This window comes from Lacerta agilis, chromosome 14 (genome assembly GCF_009819535.1).
Source record: "Lacerta agilis isolate rLacAgi1 chromosome 14, rLacAgi1.pri, whole genome shotgun sequence".
NCBI lineage: Eukaryota > Metazoa > Chordata > Lepidosauria > Squamata > Lacertidae > Lacerta > Lacerta agilis.
Window position 1 is genome coordinate 13639135 of NC_046325.1, and position 22353 is coordinate 13661487.

General features: G+C 46.6%; 1 protein-coding gene across 1 annotated transcript; it reads left to right on the forward strand.

Moving 5' to 3' along the window:
• Nucleotides 1-9581: 9581 nt before the first annotated feature.
• On the forward strand, nucleotides 9582-21933 carry PRSS8 (serine protease 8). Its single transcript, XM_033170823.1, has 6 exons — nucleotides 9582-9894; nucleotides 16686-16739; nucleotides 17560-17728; nucleotides 18920-19194; nucleotides 19927-20093; nucleotides 21334-21933. Exons 1-6 carry the CDS (start codon nucleotides 9849-9851, stop codon nucleotides 21721-21723), a joined length of 1101 nt encoding a protein of 366 aa, XP_033026714.1. The 5' UTR covers nucleotides 9582-9848; the 3' UTR covers nucleotides 21724-21933.
• The last annotated feature ends 420 nt before the right edge of the window (nucleotides 21934-22353 follow it).

A 22353-nucleotide genomic window follows, 5' to 3' on the forward strand; every position in this document is an offset into this window, starting at 1 on the left:
GTATTGAATTCTATATTGGTAGTCCAATCAAAAAGAGAGCAATGCAAAAAGTCAAACAAAGAAGCCACAAACAGAAAACTCATTCAAGTAAGTACAACAGGACAATTTCAGTCTTTAAATGTCTTTAGCCAGGCTCCTGTAGATAGTGATGAAAATAGGTCCAGGGGACAAACGCCGGCACCCTGTTTAATTTTTGTGTGTCACATCTTCAATATTCCATCTGATTGGACTTGCTTTCATCTATTAACATCTGTGCGTATCATCAGACTGGACCTATTTTCATCACTATCTACAGGAGCCTGGCTAAAGACATTTAAAGACTGAAATTGTCCTGTTGTACTTACTTGAATGAGTTTTCTGTTTGTGGCTTCTTTGTTTGACTTTTTGCATTGCTCTCTTTTTGATTGGACTACCAATATAGAATTCAATACGTGGAATGGTTTGGTAGATTTGTGTGCGCCGTTTTTGTGCTGCTTGTTGTATACTGACATGGCAGGGAAAAGGCTTTGCTGAAATTCCTCTCTGGCATGCTCCTTGTAGGCAGGGTTTGGTGTTGGGTTGAACAATCATGCAAGTCTCAACCTGTCAACTGAAATAGTACAACATCCCAAGTACAGCTTTTCCTCAAAAATTTCCTTTACCTGTATCAGTCTTCAGTGGTCCTTTGTGGTTTGTGGTTTCATTACCCTCAACTAGGCCCTGTTGTATTAAAATCATTCCCAACTGTTGCGCTTCCGAACAAGTTCTACCCTGCCATCCCAAATTAAGAGTGTCCAGCTTGTACTTAAGAACGTGTGTGTACATACATATATACATACACACACAGCCCAAAGGCCTGGAGATTCTTTCAGATCAATGATTCTCTGGTGTTGGTGTGTTACATAAGCTAGTGTGCCTGTGCCATTCCACCATCCCTACTGGAGCATGTAAGAAATCTCAAATTCTGACATGTTTCTGAAACCCTGCGCAAGTTACAGTACTATGCTTAAAATGTTTTGTCTTTTTACATGGCACATCAGTGGCCTAGCAGGTTCAGCATGGACCATATGAATACAACAGTAGATCTGTTGAGGGAAACTGACCCCCTCCCCATTGTTTCAATCTGGATGCAAGTGATAACCTCAGTTTTATGATAAGACTTTCTCTGTGTTCAGCTGTTGCCTGGTCATTCCTCCCCGGAGGTGGTTAGCTTTGGGCAGAGCATCCAGCCTTCTGTAAAAGCCGCCACCTCTTAGCCTAGAGACAGCTGCATCTGCCTGGGAACAGATCTGTACAATTAATTGCTTCCGTCTTCCAAGATGGGAAGATGTTAATAGTGATGCCGTGTAAATTAACTATTCAATTACTGGAGGCCACGATGTTCTATAATAGCCCGTTTCCGGCTGTCGGGGAATCCAATCTGCTGTGCGGTCTGCCTTTGGACATTATGTAACAACAGTGGTGATGTCACTTGTCATGTTAACCCTCTGCATTCCACCAACACCCTTTGTGACTAAGGGCAGAGTAAGGGGGATTTTGGTAAGGTGGATCTTTTGAGGATTAAGTAGACTCAAAACAACAGGAGCAGGTTGTTGTGGCAATGATCACTGATGTAACAACAGATTGTGGGCTTTAGATCAGATAGCTGGGTTCACATACCTGCTTGGCCATGAACCTCTGAGTGAGGGTCAGCTGAAGCACCTTCAGCCTAAGCTAGCAGACTTTTTTGAAGAAAGGCAGAACATCAGGCGTCATACACAATGCTCTTTAATTTTGGAATTGGCCCAACATTCTAGCTACTACATTTTAAGAGATCAAAGTTAGAACCAGTGATACGCAACTCATGGTTGTAGGAGGGATAAGAAAGTGGCCCCACAGTGTGACTTTTAAAAGGACCAATCTTTTGCAGGGCAAGACAGAATTTGACTGTAATACAACTAAGTTCTCTTTGGGACAAATTATCTTGCTCGGCTGAAAACTCCTTTTACAACACACAGAAGTTCTGGTTTTCTTCATTTCTATCTTATGCTCACTGTGGGCATGTATATAAAACCTTTACTAAGCAAAGTGTCAGAAGAAACTTGGCAGCTTTTGTAATCATTACCCAAAGTTATTCTCCCTTAAGGTACATTCATTCAACTGGCATGCGGTCTTTGTGCATCCAGGCTTGTAAAACCAGTTTCTAGTGGCTCCTGGAAAAATGTTATTCTTGGCCAAGACCAAGAATGGAGATAAGCACACTAGTCCTGGGGTGAAGGGGAGAGGTATGTTTTGTGCTGAAGAACTGGATTTGCCACTTGTACCTTGTGTGGGTTCCTGGCTTTCATTTGGAAAAGGTGGTGGGGAGGTAGACACAAGGATCATCTTTATAGGGATGCAGCTGCCTTTGAAGGTAAGGACCTTAGACCCGAAAACACCATCCTAATCCCAGATGTTGCTCTTGTAAGGGTGGGTGGTGATGCTCTGCATGTTTGAAGGTACTCTCCCATGTATTATAATTACATATGTTCCGAGGCTGCTTGGGCTCAAATCCAACTTTGATTGTTTTAAAAGAGAATTAGGCAAAGTCAAACCCACCCAGTGAAGGCTGTGGGCAGGATTCCTGCGTTGCGGGGGGGGGGGGAGAAAGCTGCTGCGTTTGTGTTTTGCTTGCAGGCTTCCCATAGGCCTCTGAGAACAAGACGTTGAACTGCCTTCGACTAGATCCAGCAGAACTCTCTGTTCTTAAATTAAGCCACAATGAACTTTGGCTGAAATAATGCAATCGATTTGAGTCCTTCCCCCCAGATGTGTGCCACCTGTAATTTTGAGTAAAGGCCTCTTGGGAGAGTCTTTTGAGCACTGAAAACAACTGTGGGAACTTGGGCCCAGCAAAGTTCAGCCCTGAAAGCCAGACTTCAGTCCTGGAGATGTAAAACGGAGATAAGGTGAGGTGGGAGACTGCATTTCACATCCTATTGAGTATTAGCAGAATGGCCACCCGCAATGGGAGAGATTCCCAGGAATGTTTGAGCTACAGCACCTTTTATGTTAATACTTGTCCAAACATGATATAACCACAATCCATCCCAAGACTTATTTATTACATTTATATATCACCTTTCCTTAAATAAGTTCTGGGTAATACAGCATTGCATCGAAGGACACTGGCTAAATTGGAGCTTTCCAAACTTTTCAAGTTGGTGACATACTTTTTTGGATGGGTGCATGATACAAATGTGTTTTCGCACTCTGTTAACTATTGCACATGCTGGCTCTGGAGAATGGGATATGACACTTCAATCTGGGGTGAGGCTTGGTAGTCCCAGCCTATAGGTGGCACATAGGAGATCCCCAATTTTAAAATCTCATCTTCTTGACACTTGACACCCATGGGAAGTTTTTTTTGGGGGGAGGGGTAGCAAAGTGAAAAACTGAAAAGGGAGGGAGAATAGCTTCTCGCCCCCAAAAAGGAGAAAAATAGCTTCTGTGCCCCATAGGTCAGATTCCACAAATGCTAGAAATTTTCCCAGCTTTAATTTAAATAAAATAATTTGATTATGGTTCTTTGAAGAGGGAGACTCCTCCCATCAATGAATGCCCTTGCATTTACCCGCATCTCTTTGATTGTGTTGGCGTAACCCAATTCTCACTTCCTAATTGGTGAAGTGCCCTTATTTGCCCTCAGAAAAAAGTCTCCTCCACTTTATCATACAAATCTCAAACAAACCACATACAAAAATTTAAAACCCATGGGGTGGGAGGCTCGCTCCCTCCTGAAGGGAGAATTTATCATCTCTCAGTGATTTGGGGCCTGCAGTTATATGACGTCTCACACAGGGAACAAGGAAAAGTCAACTTCATAAAACGTTGCCTCACTGCTGCGGGTTGGAAAATTTAGAAACCGATGCGTATCCTAACAATACTTTCCTCTCTGCAGTCCCATATATGGACTGGCTACTAGACAGGAGGCACAGAGCACAGGGTATTGCAGCCCATTTGTAGCAGGTGGACCTTCCTTGTTAAATAAGAGAGGCAGGACAGAGGCAAGGAAGAAGACTAGCATTGATGGAGGAAGAAGAGTGGTGAAGTGAAGCTTTAGAGGAGCCTGTGGGGTGAGAATCAGGCTCCATGGGTTGAATGCAGCCCCCCCCCATGACTCTTATCTGGATCTCAAGACTCCTTAACTATGCCCCACCTCCCTAGGCCATGCCTCTGGGTCCTGCTTCACACTGTTTTTGCTTGGCTGGATTGCGTCCTTGAACTCTGGATAATGTCCTGTTGTCTGAACGTGTATAGAAACAGCATAAAAGTAACATACCATTGCCCCACCTGCTTCCGGCTGCCATGTGGCCCTTGGGAAGCTGCCCATCAGGGCATGCGGCCCTCAAGCTGAAATGAAGGGTTCAAAACATAAAGGCTTATAGACCCCTCCAGGGACTCTCAATTCCCTGTACTCACTCCCACTTACGACACAAAAGGGTAATTTTAAGATTGCCACAATTGCAGGAGCCAGTCCTATCTGTTCCCAGTTCCCTGTCTAATGGAAGTAGCCTTCATGGCCAGTGCTTAAGTCAGGTGGCATTTGGAGATAACTACAGATGCAGATCTGCTACACAGGGTTTTTGGCAATGGCATTTCCTTTTTCCCTTTAAACTTGCTCCACTGCCGTGTCTCGAACATCAGCCTGAAGCACAGAAATTAAGGAGGTTTCCTTGGCTTAGAGAAGTTAGAAAAGCTCCACTAGATAAATATGTACCAGGTACAGGAGCAAGGCTGGTGCAGCAGACCTATAAATTATCCTGGCACTGTTACTTTTCAAATGTTTTATTTATGCCTTATTCATTACCTTATTGGACAGGGAAGTCTTTCTCCCTAATTTCTGAAGAGACTGAGTAATCTGTCACGGTGAAGCAAAGACACTCTGCATGTGCTCCAAGGCACTTTTGTCATTAGGGCTCAATTTCAGGCTAGAGTTAAGTGTGAGTCAGTAACTATATATTACAAAAAAGATACACACAGTCAACGTGTTCCCCACCACCATCACATTGTATCTGAGCTGCTGTGTGACAGGCAGACCTTCACCAGGTGCTGCTTTTTTATCCAGGTAAGAAAGTGGTGGGATAAAAGCTTCACCTGTTGAATTTTTCCCTTTCATGACGTGATTGCAGCTACAGCAGCCCTGCCGGGATAGAAAAAAAAAAGTTTTGAATCAACTTTTCAATGGAGGACTTGTTCCTCCTGAAGATGATTTGGAGTTGCCAACATGGAGCCCACTGGCACACAAGAGGCCTTCCCAGGTACACACAGGGCCCTCCTCCAAAATAAGGCATGAAAGAAACTGTAGCCAAGAGAATGGGTTGTGGTATGTGTGTGTGTTGCCCACAAGTTAGTACAATTCACAAATGTACCCATCACCCCAAAAAGGGTGGTGACCCTTGATTGATACAGACCTCATACATATCACATCACAATCTTGTATCTCCCCCAAAGAGCTCATCACAATAGCCGTGTGAGATTGGGTTAGCGTGAGAGAGAACGGCTGAGCCAAGGTCTGCTTTATAAAACTGCATAGCTAGGCAGGAATATGAATATGTTTTCTCTCTCTAATCAAGTCAACCACTCCATCACATTACTGAGAAACAGAAAACTTCCTTCACACCTACCTGGCAAAAAGACAATATGCCCTACAGACGACCATTTCAGCCCTGAGGGCAGCTGCCGCTAGGTAGAACTGGAGAAGGCACCTGCCGCTTCCTTTCTTGTTCCCTGAGGCACCTGCACGCCCACGAGATGATGGGCCCCAGTTCACGTGCAGCGGGACAGGAAACCTTTAATTTTCCACTTGCTTCCTGAGAGACACTGAGTCAGACTTTTGCGTGTGTGTCATTTGACAAGCAACACAAAGCTCGGGAACTCCTGGAATGTACGGGGACTAAAGTGGCGGCGTCCATACCCTGAGAACGTGCAGCGTTACAAGCCAAGTCAACAAAAGATGAAAAAAATGCTGAGTGATACGATATGATTAGTGGCTCAAAATATGTCTTCAAATCAACCTGTTAAGTTCAGTCCCAGCGCTCTCTCCTGACTCCCCCCCCCTTTTTTGTTGCATTCCCTTTTGTCTTCCTGATTTATAGTCCCTCAGCCTCAAAGCACTTCTCTCTTTCCATTCTTCCCCCTCATCTTGCACCTGTCAGCCTCTGAGTTGCTCCAGGCATCCTGTCCTCCTTCCTGTATTTCTATTAGAATATCAAAAATCTTCCTGGTCCTTAAGCTTTTTTTCTCATGGTCAAAATGAGCCTTTCACCTCACTCTCAGAAACTGCACTCTTCACCAACGTTGTATTGCTAATATCTTACCCCTGAGAACTTAGACCATTTGTGAACATTCCATGACAGCCCAGCAGCCCAGGCAGTAGTTGGACAGAGTGTGTATGAAGTGATGGTGACAATTCACTTTAATGTGCAAAGTTAATATTGTTTGTCCTCACAACAGTCCTGTGGGACTTGTTCCCTATGAATAAAAGAACTATAAAATACATGATTTGACTATGAAGAGCTGCAGGCATTGCACTGGTGGGCAACTAGTGTGAAGAAGGGACCCTGCAAAGGCATGAGCAATATGATTAGAAATTCTTCAATACTCTGCATTTGCCAGTGCTGCAGGGAACAGTCCAAGGCTGCAGTGCACAATACCACCACACACAATGGGAGCTTTGCAGTACTACAGGGATTTCAGTGTGATCTTGGGAACCAGTGTGGTCATTGTAAGAGTATTCAAAATGCAGCGAAGCACGAGCTGTGTTTTGTCATGCTGCTATGGGTATTATTGCATTATTCACCCTGACAGAGGCTTACATCACCTGCACCTTTTGACTAAGTGCACTCACCTTTAAAACGGTAGCGCAGAAGCATCATATTAACGTGTGTGGAAAGAACTGTGACGATGAAGACAGGGCTCCAACCAAAATATTTTAACCTAAAATCTCACCTGAGCTATAAATTTTGAATGTGAGCTTGGGCAGGACAGTATATTTCTGCCGCTGCAATAATAAAAAAATGCACTTGATGCTGATCTGAGAGGAATGTTGCGAGAATCAAAAAGCTTTGCTTTGGGCATCTTAAACATATACAACTATATGTACATGGGCATAGCCAGGATTTTTGTTGGGGGGGGGGGCAGAACCAATGTGATTGGTCAGTTGTTTTACTTGATCTAGGAGAGGCAGCTGCCCCCCTCTGCTCCCCCTTGGCTACGCCCATGTACATGTTTCTCCCCACCCCCACCCCACAGTATTCTAGAAACAATAGTTTAAGGAAGGGGTAGAATTCAACATCAAGAAGTTAGGCTCTCACAGATTATATAAGACACCCAAGACTTTATATCAGATTGTGGCTCTCATCACAGGCCACTATTCAGTGTTAAGCACCCAGGAGAGCCAAACAAACATAGGACAAAAAAATCTGAGGTGTTCTGGAGCCTGCCTTGGATGATTTAATGTACAGGTGTGGGGGCGCTGTGGCCCTCAATCGACTACAAATCCCTGACCAATGGCCATACTGGCTGGGGCTAATGGGAGTTGGACTCCCAATATATCATGCCCAATAAGTCTATAATTTTTGTTTGTGTGTGTATACATAGGTGTGTGTGTATGTGTATATACACACACATACATACCCACACATCTAACTTTTGATTAAAATAATACAAGTAGTAATAATAATAAATTTATTATTTATACCCCGCCCATCTGGCTGGGTCTCCCCAGCCACTCTGGGCTGCCTCCAACAAACATTAAAATACAATACAAAGTCACAAATTAAAAACTTCCCTAAACAGGGCTGCCTTCAGGTATTTTCTAAATGACAGGTAGTTGTTTATCTCTCTGACCCCTGATGGGAGGGCGTTCCACAGGGCAGGCACCACTACTGAGAAGGCCCTCTGCCTGGTTCCCTGTAGCTTTGCTTCTCGCAGTGAGGGAACCAAGCCAGAAGGCCCTTGGCGCTGGATCTCAGTGTCCGGGCTGAACGATGGGGGTGGAGACGCTCCTTCAGGTATACAGGACCGAGGCCGTTTAGGGCTTTAAAGGTCAACACCAACACTTTGAATTGTGCTCGGAAACGTACTGGGAGCCAATGCAGATCTCTCAGGACTGGTGTTATGTGGTCCCGGCGGCCACTCCCAGTCACCAGTCTAGTAAAAGGTTAGATCAGTGGTTCCCAAAATAGGTGGTGATGGGGTTATCTAGGCAGATGCTAAGGGTGGGTAAATAACATGCAGACTTTGAAAAGCTGGTATTAATCAAGTTCTCCCATTTCGTTAACTAAACTAAATAGCTTTAAATGGACTTTGAATAAATGCAATTAATTGTTACTGTTTGGAATGTTATTGTGTGATTGTCTTCGTCAGTGGGCTGTGCAAAATGCTCTTCTGAATAACGCTTTTTAGAAGGATCACTGGGGATGAGTTTGAGTTTATGGAACCAGGCAGGCATTGGCCTAAAGTTTGCGATCCACTTATGGTTACAATGAAGTACGCCAGCCTCTCACCCCAAAGGAAGGGCCAGTAGCCCCTCTCGCAGCTGTTTATTTAACACTAGCAGAGAAAATCAGCTTCACTTGGAAGACCTCCCCTTCCCCCTCCTCTTATTTACATATCTAACCTCTTGGTTGGTCCCCCTCCCCCTCCCCCTCCTCCCCTAAATTAACACCACAACAAGCTGTTGCCTTAAGGGCCCTCAACCGAACAAAGAAAATAATATTGGACTAGATGGGCCTTCCTATGTTAATGAACAAAGAAAATAATATTGGACTAGATGGGCCTTCCTATGTTAATCGCTGATCGCTGAAGAATTGATGCTTTTGAATTATGGTGCTGGAGGAGTGCAAGAAGATCAAACCTATCCATTCTCAAAGAAATCAGCCCTGATTGCTCACTAGAAGGACAGATCCTGAAGTTGAGGCGCCAGTACTTTGGCCACCTCATGAGAAGGGAAGACTCCCTAGAAAAGACCCTGATGTTGGGAAAGATGGAGGGCACAAGGAGAAGGGGACGACAGAGGATGAGATGGTTGGACAGTGTTCTCGAAGCTACTAACATGAGTTTGGCCAAACTGCGAGAGGCAGTGAAGGATAGGCGTGCCTGGCGTGCTCTGGTCCATGGGGTCACGAAGAGTCGGACACGACTGAACGACTGAACAACAACAACAACAACCTCATGGTTGGTCCCTCTCCCCCCTCCCCTAAATTAACACCACAACAAGCTGTTGCCTTAAGGGCCCTCAACCGAACCGACGGCCTTCCTATGTTAAAATGTTGGGTGGGCCTCTCCTGCCTCCTTCCACACTTGTACTTGGCTGCCCAGATGCCCTTGAACCACCACTCCCACCATCCCTGGCCCCTGGCCGCGCTGGCTAGGAATGATGGGACCTGTAGTCCAACAACATCTTAGGGATACCTCAGGTTGAGTCGGTGTAGCCTGCCTGACACACACACACACAAACAAACACACACACAACCTACCCACCCCCAAGACAACACGGGCGTAACAGGCCTGGAAAAAGTCACCAAGTTCAGAGGAGGAGGCGGGGCGAAGCAGCCGAGCCTGGGCAGGCAGGTGAGCAAGGTAAAAACATGCAAACGAGCCACAGGAGAGGCAGCTGACTGGCTCTGGCTGGGAATCCGTCCCGTCACCAACAGGTTGGGTAACTTGTCCATCAGCCGAAGAAGGCAGAGTCCAGAGCGCAGCCTCCCTCCTTCATTCCACCTGCCGGCGAGACTACCTGGAGGAGCTCACCTGGCGCGCTCTCGCTCCCTCGCGCAGACACACACGCACGCCTGCGCGCCTGACTTCAGCTGCGGGTCTCGGCGACGCACCAGGGACCAAAGGAAATGGGGAGTTTGCTGGGAGGCCTGGGCCTGCTGATCTTCGGCTCTGGTGAGTACCCGGGCAAAAAGAAGCGCCTCTCTCTCCGGAGATTTAGCGGCCTCCGTCGCCTCCCTCCCTCCCGCCCTCCTCCTTTCCCAGCACCGGGGTGCGGGTTGAGCGCTGCGTTCGCCTGCCGGTCGTTTCCCATCTCTTGCACTCCCCATTTTCAGAGCCGTGGCCGGTTTGGCAAGCACGAGGGGGAAAGAGCTGCAAACCGGCCTTTTCCAACTGTTGGGCTGTCTGGAAGTGTGCGGTGGCGAAGGTGTGAATGATGCAATGGGGGCCAAGTTTCAAGTCCTCATTGGGGTGGCTTTTGAGACTCCCAGCCACCTGCTTGCTTGGAGCAATAGACTAGCCCGTGTGACTTGGTCAGAGCACATTGAGGCGACCCCCAAGCTGAGCCATCCTGTGTTATGCGTTGGGGTGGCGGTAGGATAACATGGCGTTTTGTCATGGTATCTGTGGAGTGATTCATTCTTCCTCAATAGTAACCCGTGGCTATGTATGCCAATCTCAAAAGGGAGGTGTGGGGACTCGTACTGGTTTGTGAGCTCTGTTGTTTTAGCATTGGCCACCCCTGTACCTAAGATCTGCAGAGGCTGAGTGTAGCTGTTGTACACAAGAAAAGGTATTCTGGACATGCTCAACGGGATTCTTGTCGGGGCTTGTGGCTTCGCACCATTTTTTAAAAAGTCATCACCGCATGACATATGTAGAGCTTAAAACTGGACTCCGTAGCAGTGCCAAATTGTTAAAAAAACAATCACGCCCCAAAATTTATCAGCACGCATGATGATCGGTTATGTCCCCTAGATGAGTTTTATTGCACTCTTAAATTGTAATGAGGGAAACCATGACAACTGTTAAAAGGAATCCTCGAAAATAATGGAACATATGACAAGCCAGCGTGGCATGTTTAAGTTGGTGGTTGGGGAGCAGGTTCTGTTTATGTGTGGAGGGGAGGTAGGGGTGTGTGTGTGTGTGTGAGTGTGTGTATACAGTGGCTGGTGGTCTGATGGCTTTTTAAAGTGCAGGATTGAAACAAACACACCCCAGCCTTTCCTTCCTTCCCTCTTGAAAGCAGTGTATGCATGGTTGGGGGTGGAATAGGTGCTACATTCCTAGAGGACAAAGGTCCTTTCAGTCTTGGGAAAACACACACAGAAAGGGAAGGGGAAGAAGAGAAGTATCTTCCTTGGGACCTGTCCCAAGTAAAGGAGGAGGGAGGGAACTTTGCCATGGTGGAGTTCCCCCCTCCCCTTCCTCTGTTGTAGCTCCTGTGACTTTAATGGAAAACAGGAGAAGCTGCATAAGTGAATTGTTCATAATTCATGCTGTGACTTCATACTGGAAAGGACTGCACCTGCTGAATTTTTTCCTGCCATGCAGCTGTTAAAAGCGCAGGAGTTCTGCCAGGGAGGAAAAGGTTGCAACTCGATATAGAAAAGTTATCTACAGATGGTGCTCAATGGAAGGGGTACTCTCTAATCTGAAACACCCTATTGTCTTCTCCAAGATAAGTGGGAACTGGTGTTAGTTGTTCTTTTGTCAAAGAATAAGACTCTAGAGCTGAGTCCTTTCTCAAAGGCTTGGGAACACAGTGGGGTCTAGTGAGCTGGTGGACAAATCTGGCCTAGGAGCCAAAGGGCATAAAGCCTTTTTGTTGCTGCTCCGTCAACACTCTTTTTCAAACAGCACAACCCACTTGTGAAACTTCCGTTATCTATCTTCCAACAACCCCGAAACTCTTTGTAACCTGACACCCTTGGGAAAAGTGGCTGGAAGCCAAGCAGTCGAGAACAGTGGAGTTCGGGATGTATGTGTAAGTGTGTAAGAGAGGGAGAGAATATGATCTGTGCAAATTGTTCATTGGGGTGTGAGTCCAGTGCTGACCTCAGCCTCGGGCAAGAGTCTGACTCTGTTTCCAAATCTACGGTAATAAGGGAACAAGATTCAGGGTCTCTCGTCTGGAATTTATTTGACCAAGGCTTATTAAGGTGAAATTCTGACACTTGAATTCAGCAGCAATGCTCCATCCCTAGAACATGATAATAAAGGCCACCTCTGAGCATGTGCAGAGTACTTATTTCTTGCCACTAAAGAATTATGGTCAGGTTCTACCCCTGGGATTGTAGAGTAGTATCATCTCCTCCTGGCTCTTTTCTTCTTAGAAACTTGCTTCAGTATTCACAGTGAAACTTGCAAAGCATGCAGTACAGAATATGTTAGTTCAAGTTTCTTGTAGAACCTGCAATAAATTGCAGTAGTGCTGCTGTTCAGGATACTAGTCAGTCATGTCCTTTTCTAAGATGCCCCATTCCCTTGCCCTAGGTTCCCTGTTTCCCTCTCAACAGATGCTTGTTCTGTTGCCAATGAGCTCGTTTGGTCTTCACTGAGCTGTTTTGGGGGATTGCCCTCTTTTCGGGTTTCCCCCTAAAGCTTTTTTTGTTCTTCAGCAAATCTCTGCTAATACATCCATCCCTCATGGCATTGCCTGTAAACATCCTTCACGTTCCTAACAGGGAAACAGAAATTTTACTGTGGGGCACCTTTCCCTGTTACTGCAACTCCATTTCCCGTAAAACTTCACCTGTTGAAATTCTGCCCGTCATGTAGTTGTGAAAGGTGTAAAGGCAGGAAAAGGCATTCTACCCAAATTTTTATTCTGCAGTTGCTCCCCGCCTCCCCCGAAAGAGAACAAGTCAAACTGGAACCATCCAGGTCAAAAGGTGACATGTTGGAAGTGTATTGATGGGAACTCTACTGAATGGCACAAATTTGCCCTGGGGATGAATGGAGAAGGGCACCTTCAACATCCTGGTGTCCTGCAGGTGTGCCCTGGCTGACATGGATTCACCCCAGGAGGTGGGGTAGAGAAAGAGGGCAAGGATAGTTCAGGCTGGTTTCTTTCTGTCACATTTTGTCTCTGAGGGTGTGGCAGGCTCAGACGTCATTGGTAGGTTACCCAACCAGTTGGGCCTGCCTCTATTTTTAAATGTCCTACTTGCTCATCTCACCGCAACCTCTTGATGGTGGAGCCAAAATAGCAGGCAGTGTGTGTGTATGAGGACTGGCCATGATGCCTGGAATCAGCTTGTTGAAGCTGTGACGTTTTGTGGAGCCTTTGTTGGGTGGAGGGCTCTTGTTGTTGTTGTTGTTTTGATAGTTCAGCTGAGTGAGTTCACCAAAATCTGGCCCAAACCCAGGATTATGGGCAAATGGAGACTAGGTGCATGCTGAATGTAGCGCCCCCTAGAGGGTTGCTATCTGTTTTCACTTAAAAGCACCGTCATGGGAGGCCAGAGTTGGTGGCGGCTCAAAAGTACTTTTGTTTGGAATGAGTCATGGCATTCCCAAAATGGAACATGGTGGGGGATGGGCAAACAGCCTCCCTGCAGCCACCATACCCTTCCTTTTGATACCCTTGCTATCAAGGAATCATCATTGAAAATATGGGGTGTGTGTGGATGGAATGGATCTTAGGTCGATTGGAGATAGGGGATGGTTTGAGCCCGGGGTGGGTGGGGCTCTGTCCCATAAACCGGACTGGAACACTTGAAGGCTCAAGAGTGCCTTTGAGCAGGTGCTGAGTTTCCTCCTCACCTCCATCAACCAACAGAACACAACTGGGCCTCTTGGAAGAGGATTTTCATGCTTGAGAGCCCAGTTCAAAACCTGCTAATTCTCGTGTTCAACATTACGTAGCTGGAAGAGACAAGATGAGGACAACTGCAAATGTCTGTTAAGAAGAGAGAAAAATGCTTTGGGCATCAAATGTGGTTTAGGCATTCTTTGTCTACTTGTCTCAGAGTTCCCATGACGGGGCCTTTTTAGTAGTGGCGCTGCAAAATTCTCTCCCTGTGAATTTTCGCTCGACCTTTTTTCTTTTAGGGTTTATTGAAAACTGGCTTTCTTTCAGCCTGCCTTTTGTACCACACTTGTATTTGTTTAATGTTGCCTTGGATCTGGCTTTTATCTGCTGCTCCTTCCGATTGATTTGTGCTTCTGATAATTCTGCATACTTCCTATTTCAATTGTTGTTTTAATTCCATAAGCCCCTTTGTGGTACAAAAATAAGTAAATTGTGCAAAACTCTTCCCAACTTGACCAGAAGATGCCCTTTCCAGATCGGAACCAGCAGCCCCTAGAGTGTTGGCCCCTTCTAAGTTGGAAACTTATGATGCAAACCTAGTAGGACCTCAAGGGACTTGCTGTGGGAACAGCACGTAAACTTTGGCACCAAATCATATTTTAATTATGGAAGAGGAGGTCAACAAACAGGCCACTGGGGTTTAATGGCTAAGATGCTCTTTATTCCTCAAAGAGCCATTTCAGTTTTCAGACTCGTTGTGACAAAACCATATTGCTCTGAGGTGCATTTTAGATATCTGCTTGCCCAGTGTTTGATCATCCAGAGAACCAGAAAGAAACCACCTGGCCTGCTCTTCTGTCTCTTAAGATAGGGATAGGGAACTTGTAGGGCACCAACATCTGGAGGGCCATGACTCCCATCCCTGACCCATTAGCTATGTTGGCTGGGACTGATGGGAGTAACAACAACATCTGGAGGGCCTGGGTTCCCATCCTTACTCTTAACTGCAGCTCAGGGTGCTGAAAGAAGAAGAAGAAGAGTTTGGACTTGATATCCCGCTTTTCACTACCCGAAGGAGTCTCAAAGTGGCTAACATTCTCCTTTCCCTTCCTCCCCCACAACAAACACTCTGTGAGGTGAGTGGGGCTGAGAGACTTCAGAGAAGTGTGACTAGCCCAAGGTCACCCAGCAGCTGCATGTGGAGGAGTGGAGACATGAACCCGGTTCCCCAGATTACGAGTCTACCGCTCTTAACCACTACACCAAACTGGCAGAGGAAGTTTTGGACAGCATGGAAATACTTATTTCCCATTCCTGCTTGCATACTGACCTGTTGAGCAAGGCACAGATTCAGTTGGTTGAAAGTTTGCAATGCCTCCTTAGAAGCCAAAGGGAAGACCTTCCCTGGAATGCCACAAGGTGGTCACCAACTTCGATGGAGTCAAGAGGGGAATAGACAAATGGATAAGACTGTCAGTGGCTACTAGCCAAGATAAGCTATATATTGCCTGCAGGATCAGCAGTGGTAGTTTGCTCAGATGCCCAATTTTGCTTTAACAAAAAAGTCAGGAAATGAAATGGCCAGCGCTGTCCATAATATATATATTTTTCATAAGCACAAAGCGCCTGACATTTGAAAAACGAAAATGTGTGAAAACGCAAGCCTTGACAACTTGAGCCTTGCAGAGGAGCTAAATAAGATGTAAAGCCTTATCCTTGATGATGCCTTCGGGGATGAAACTGTCAAGAACTTCTTCATTCTCATTTGCCTATTCAGGTTCCCCTCTTCTCCCTCTCCGTGTCCCCAGTGACTCGCTGGCTGGATGCTCTGCCAAGTCCACTCAGACTCATCTCCCAGGAATCATTGGCATTGCAGGATATTAGAAAGCCAATCTAGGCTGACAAGCAGGGCAGGAAACAAATTCTTGGGAAGCACAGCTGTGGCGAGAGAAACCGGGGCAGCAGGAGCAGAGAGGCACACCCTGGCTTCCTTCTGATAGGTTGTAGAAAGTGCAGCCTTAGGAGGAAACGTCAGAAAGGCCCGGGAGAAATCGCCTTTCTCTCTTCGTCAGCATGACGACGTCCCCTGGTGTGTAATTTCCAAAATGATACATGCATGGGGCCTGATGTGCTCAGAAACTATGACTTCTGCAGCCACCTCTTTTTCTTTTCCCCTGGGTGGCAAGCTGTGCCTTTTGCAACAAATGAAAAATTCTGGAGGTGGAGCTTCCTGGCCTGGAGGTGCAGCAGCGAAGGAAGGCTATCCTGACTGCTGCTCATCTGCACACACCTGTTTTACTATCTGACCTTTCTGACCTGGGATTGAAGCACCAGTTTATACGATTGGCAGAATCAAGTGGTATTTTGGTAGAGCTTTTCTTAGGCTGCACCACTTCTGGCTGCCATGCCGGTTTCAAGTCATAATGCTATTCCACTGAAACAATAGCATGTCAAAAGAAGGGTTGTACTTAGCTTTGTCCTGTGTGCAGAATTTTTCTTTCTCCTTGAGGGAGCAATCTCTCTCTCTCTCTCTCTCTCTCTCTCTCTCTCTCTCTCTCTCTCTCTCTCTCTCTCTCTCTCTCTGGAGCCTGAAATCATACAATCGGAACAAGCACCCGGCTTGATTTCTCCAAAATTCTAAGAAATATTCCAGCCACTCTGGGATGGGCAAGGGTTTTAGTGAATTGTAACAGATCAATTTGGAGGACAGGATTCTTGTGTTTGATTACTTGAGACAAAGTGAGGCCTGGTGACTCTTAAAGACATTACAGTACTCAGAAACGGAAACATGAAAGTGGGATCTTGATCAGGCAAATGTTGGCTCATATGTAGTGCTAAGCTAAACCATGGCTTAAGGCAAATAAGCCAACATGCAGGCTCCTGGGGAGGGGATGACAGCAGCTTCTCTCTTCCTCCTCTGGTGGTTCCGCTGTTGCACTTCTTTGAGTTAAACTTTAGTTTAGCATGTCCAAACCCATCCTTTTCCAGGAGCCAGCAAGTTTGCTCATTGCGTTAAGGCAAGGCCACGGATCGTCTTAGTGTTGAAGTGCAAACCAGGTCATAGTTTGGAAAGAGTTTTCAAGTAATTTGTTTTATATATATATATATATATATATTTAATGTGAAAATATTTAAGTGCTATTTGTTTTATTGTAATCAAAATGTTGCAACTTTTCTTTATAACTCTACTTCTTTTTTAATTTCACAGTATTCTTCTCATGCTCCCACTCTGCAGCCATTGGAGCCAACAGCACCCAACCAGGTAAGATATCTGAATCTTGCATGAGTGGGTGTGAGTTTTTATTTTATTTTTTAAAAAGAACAACACTGCACACCATTAAATATGTAAACAAATAAATTGATTACCTTCCCTGTTCTCTCACATATTAATTTAACCCACCCTCCCTCTGCTCACACCAATTATCATTTGGGTTCCAAATTCACTTCCTAGAGTCTAGAAAGCAACTTTTTATAGACACTAAAACCCTGCCTTCAACACAGTAGAAATCTTCTTCAGTCAGCTCTGTGGCCTTGTGAGATTTCAGTAGGCATTGTGCATACATATTCAGTCACATCTCCGCAGCCATGTAAGGACTACAAATATAGACTTCCATATTTAAAAATGCAGTTCTGCCTTTTCTACCTCTTATTGAATGGTGGGAGCTCCGGAAGCATATAGGAACCACTCTTAGGGTTCTTCTTACAGTCAAGCAGTATATAAATTATATGAACTAATAACATAGGAAGCTGCCTTAAAGCAAGTCATACTGTTTGGTCAGTTTAGCTCAGTATTGTTTACCCTGAGTCCTGATGGCTGTCTGGGATTTTGGGCTGAATTCCCTGGCCCTACCTGGAGACACCGGGGATTGAACTTGTGTACTTCCACATGCAAGGCAGATAGATGCCCTTCCGGCGAGCCATGGCCTTTCCCCACACAGAAGGAGAAACATACCGGTAATATGATGCAGAGCCGTGGGTACACAAGCCCATCATGTTGTCTGATCGTCGTGTACAAAAGAACATGTGACGTGGGTGATTTCTAGAATGCCTTTTCACTCTGCAAAATGTCTTTATGTCTGCAGGATTCTGTGGAGTGCCCGCTATGGGGCGAATCATGGGTGGCATGAACGCCAACCATGGACAGTGGCCCTGGCAGGTATCCCTGAGCAGCAGCAAAAGCGGCCATCACCTCTGCGGAGCGTCTCTCATTGCCCCCCAGTGGCTAGTCACAGCGGCACATTGCTTCCCTGTGTAAGTGCAAAGCATCCACGGAATAAGATGCCATTGTGGGTGTCGGGGGAGAGAGCAGGCAATGCTTTTTGGACAGGGGGTTTAAATAATACAAAGCTGGCAAGGCATACAGACACTATCCTGCAGCCTTCTTATAATTCTAAAGCTTGGTTTACTGATGAGGATGCTAAAAATATCGGCTTTAGCATTTGCATGGCGCTTCTGAGCACTGTTTAGAGCACTGCCAGAAGATAACGTATGTGAAATTTGAAAAGACCCTGAAAGGTGGGCCAGTGCTATTATATATATTTTTCAGATAGTGCGGGTTGAGAGACAATGTTTTTCCCAACACCACCCATGGCAGAGGCAAGATTTGCGCTGGAGACCCAATCCTTCCCACTGCCCAACTCAACGCTTAGTCTCATAGGAACTATGATATGTTAGATTTTAATCATTGCCTATAGAGTCCAGGACAGACAAAAGTATACCCTTGTGTGTCTGCCTAGTGCTAACTTGTCAACGCACAACTTCAAGGTCTCTGCTTTCCCTTCTTATGGTTCTGTATCTCTAACTTGGACAGCCCTTCCTAGATCGCTTCTGAAAAATGGGGACACACATTCATGTAGAATGGACCTGTATAACCACCAGGGAGAGGGCCTTTTCAGTAGTGGCCCCCTGGCCAATGGAGCAGGCTTCCCAGTAAAGCTTGCTTGGTGCTATATTTGTGGTATTTCTAGTTTAAATAACTCTTGCAATCTGGGTCCCTCAATTTTTAAAAAAATATATTGCCTTAACTTAGGCTGTGTGTGATGAATTTTGTTTTTCACATATGTATCTTTTTGAATTTATGGTTTCATGGCTTAGTTGTATCAAAATGGGTTTTTATTTATTTATCACAAGCCTCCCAGATAACTTTATGGGGCAGCATACAAATGTCATAAACAAGGTCAATCCATGACTGCTCTACATGCAGGTTAAATGGAACCTCCACGTTAAGGAAAGTTCACCTCTAGATACTAGTTTCTGGGGCAGAATTCAATGGAAGACTGTTGCTTTCTCTCCCTCCCCATGTGCTAAAGACATCAGTTGGGCTAGCAATGGATATGTGAACCCTATAGGGCACAGGTACTCTTAGACCCTTAGAAACGACCTCCTTTTGCATCTTAGAAATGCATTTTAATACAAGCATGTTGCTTTCTCTCCTTTTTGCAGGAAGGCTGAAATTGAAGACTACGATGTCGTCCTGGGGGCCCATCGGCTGAATGACCCCCCAAACGGCCTGGAAGTTATGCAGGTGGAGCAAGTGATTAAGCACCCTGACTACGTGGAAGAAGAAGGCTCTAAAGGGGACATTGCCCTGGTGAAGCTCAAGAAGGCAGTGAACTACAGCCGTACGATCCGCCCCATCTGCCTGCCCGCCTCTTCTGTCGTCTTCCCAGCCGGCATGAAGTGTACCGTCACCGGCTGGGGGAACGTGCTCGTATCCAGTAAGGAAGGAATTGTTTTCCTATTGGAGTCTTGGCCCTTAAGAGTGACGGAACATGTTCTGGCACTATGATGTGACTACATCTGGGATGGGGGGGGCACAGCTAATCCTCTGTAATGCCATGTTTCCCTTGTGCAGTCAGGGCTCAGACCCCGTCTCTTTGCTCCATCCCCTCCACCCAAAAAGGCCTCCCTTCATATCTCAGCATGGCGGCTCAGGCCTGGAGCATGTTGAGAGACAATGAAGTGGTTGCCTCTGCATATGGGAGGAGTGCCTTTCTTTCTCGTCTGTATCTTGATGCAGACAGAGCCTCAGCTGTGGGAAAGGAGTCTGTATCTGCAGTTTAGGGAGCCTGGCTTCCAGAATGATGAGGCACTTATCCACCTGCACTCCCAACACAAAGGCAAACACCTAGCCACCCGGGACACAAAGAGAGGCTGGTCCACCAACCTCAGCCTGCACCTTAGCTAGCCTCCACTTGCTCTGTAGCCTTGCTTCCAATCAGCCCAGGAGTGGCACCAACTGTCAGCTTCCTCCTCCTCTTTGGACTCGGTGTTGCTCCTCATAGAACTCGGCAGAGAGGAAGATGGGGGCAAAATTAGATTTCCTCTCCTTTGCCTGCCATTGGTGCTGGCTTGCACCTGCTGTTGGCCTCCTGCCCTACCAGTCCCCACTGCAGGACAGCCTTTCTCCACACCTGGGCACTGACTCTGAGTTTCGTTTCTTCCTTTAGCAAGCCTCCCCACACCCAAGACGCTACAGCAGCTTGAAGTGCCCATTATTGGGACAGAGACTTGCAAGTGCCTGTACAGGCGAAACCCTGATCCTGAGGATCCCCTCACTGTCCACGACGACATGATCTGTGCTGGCTTTGCTGAGGGGATGAAGGATGCATGCCAGGTGAGATCAGGCAGGAGGAGAGGGGAGGCCGGGAATGCCCATTCGTTGAGGAAAGGGGGCGGCATTTTAGAATGAGGCAGTGAGAGCCAAATTCGGCACTGTACAAAAGGCCAAGGGTGTTTTGCTTCAGCCAATGCCCGTTTATACGTTGCATAGATGTCTGGAAAGAAAGTGCTGTAGCAACTCATGGATTAGAACCCCCTCTTACTGTATAAACATACACTATGCCCCTTTCCCCCCTGGGTTATAAGGCACTTTGTAGCCTTTCTCAGGCAATTCACTATACTCTTGTTTGTAAGTGATCATGTGACAGAGGCTGGGGGCAGTTCTTGCCAAGCCCTGCCCCCTCAACTTTACCATCTTTATTCCAGGTAGAAAAGTGCATAGAGCCCTTTTTTGGCCCAGTGAGCCAGATTTTTTTTCTCCCTTCCTGACTGCTCTGGCTGGCCAAATTTGCTAGGTGAGCAAAACCACTCGCCCACCTGTCAGCCACCTGAGATTTTATCGAAGTTGGCTAGCAGGGTAGGGGAGGAGATAGTCATAAAAAAGCAGGGTTGAACTCCTCGCCCTTCAGCGGATGGGCGGGAGTGTTTGATCCTGATTTCTGCAGGGATCAACTGTGCCAATGAGTTCCTGACAGGGAACTTGCTCACCTGACTGAGCTAAGCAGGACCAAACTCCTGCCTGTCAGCTGATGTCACCTGATTTGACTCCTGATTCCAGGGTGGTTTTGGAAAAACTGCCTTGTGGGCTTAGCTGGAAGTCCTGGCATGCTACGATTGGCTGATGGGCTAGGGTTCCTCCATCGCAATGTAGGTGGGGACCACAGTGAATAGTTCTTGAGGGTATACTTTGGGTAATACCAACCCCCTTAACTCACTTGGATCCTTCCAAATAGCTGCCTGTGGATGAGTATTCTCAAGTATTCTCAAGGCTCACAGTGAGCCTTCTGGCGTTTCCCTCATTGAGAGAAGTGAGGTTACAGGGAAACAGAGGGCCTTCTCGGTAGTTGCGCCTGCACTGTGGAACGCTGTCCGGTCAGATGTCAAGGAAATAAACAACTATATAACTTTTTAAAGACATCTGAAGGCATCCCTGTATAAGGAAGTTTCAAATGTGTTCTATTTTACAGTGGTTTTATAATTAGTTGGAAGCCAGAGTGGCTGGGGCAATGCAGTCAGATGGGTAGCATATAAATTATTATTTATTCCCAATCCAATAACAATTTCCCCCCTCCTAGGGTGACTCTGGAGGACCCCTTTCCTGTCTTATTGGCAATGCTTGGCTGCTGGCCGGAGTGGTGAGTTGGGGGGACGAATGTGGAGCCCCCAACAGGCCTGGTATCTACAGCCGCATCTCAACCTATGCCGACTGGATTCAGGCAAATGTTCCGGAGGTGCAGCTCAGCCAAGTGACCTCCGACGTGCAGCCCATTTCGGAGGAGGGCATGTGCTCCGACACTCCTGGCACTAGGCGGCCTGGACCTTACGATGACATCCAGCCTCAGCCAGGCTGGTCCCGTCCCATCAACCCGACAAACCCTGCCTCGGGCAGTGCTGCGTCCTGGGCCTGCATGTCCAGCCTGCCTCTTCTTGTGCTCTTCCTTCAGACCTTCCACTATTTCTTATAAATCGTGGCTCAAGTGGGCCAAATGACTGATGTGTAGCCAGAGGGGGGAGCAGTCCCTTCCTACTCCATGCTCAAGTGGGTGGTCCCACTATTTCACATTCTGCCATGCCTCAGGTTTATTTGCTTTGCTCTCTGGAAGCATGTGATGCTTTTGGTTTGATTACAAAACGGCAGCCTTGTTCTGGAGCAGAGGGTTCCACCAAGCCATGAAGGTTCACCAAGCCAATGTGCACTCGAGGTCTGCTTAGTATATATACCTTGCATTCTTCCCTTTTGTTCCCTTTGACATGTTAATTTATGCCAATCCCCTGAGCCTGCTGCTGGAGACCTCACCCTGCCTCAGCACAATTGCAGAAGCCATAAATGGCAACCACCTCTTTGTTGAGGGCAGACTCACATTAAGTTGTCCTTGTCTCCTCATCATGCCAGGTCCTGATCTGCTCTCTGGGTCTTGGTTCTCACTAATCCCGAATTTCATTGTTACCAATGTATTCTTCACCCAAATCCCTTTATCTTGATCTGCCTTCTGGTAATCGCCCCTCAGCTTCTCTCCAGCCTATAACTGGTTCTTTTTGCGGTATTTGCTGTTGCAGCTTCAGTCCTGAGAGGCTCCACACAGATTATACTGGCA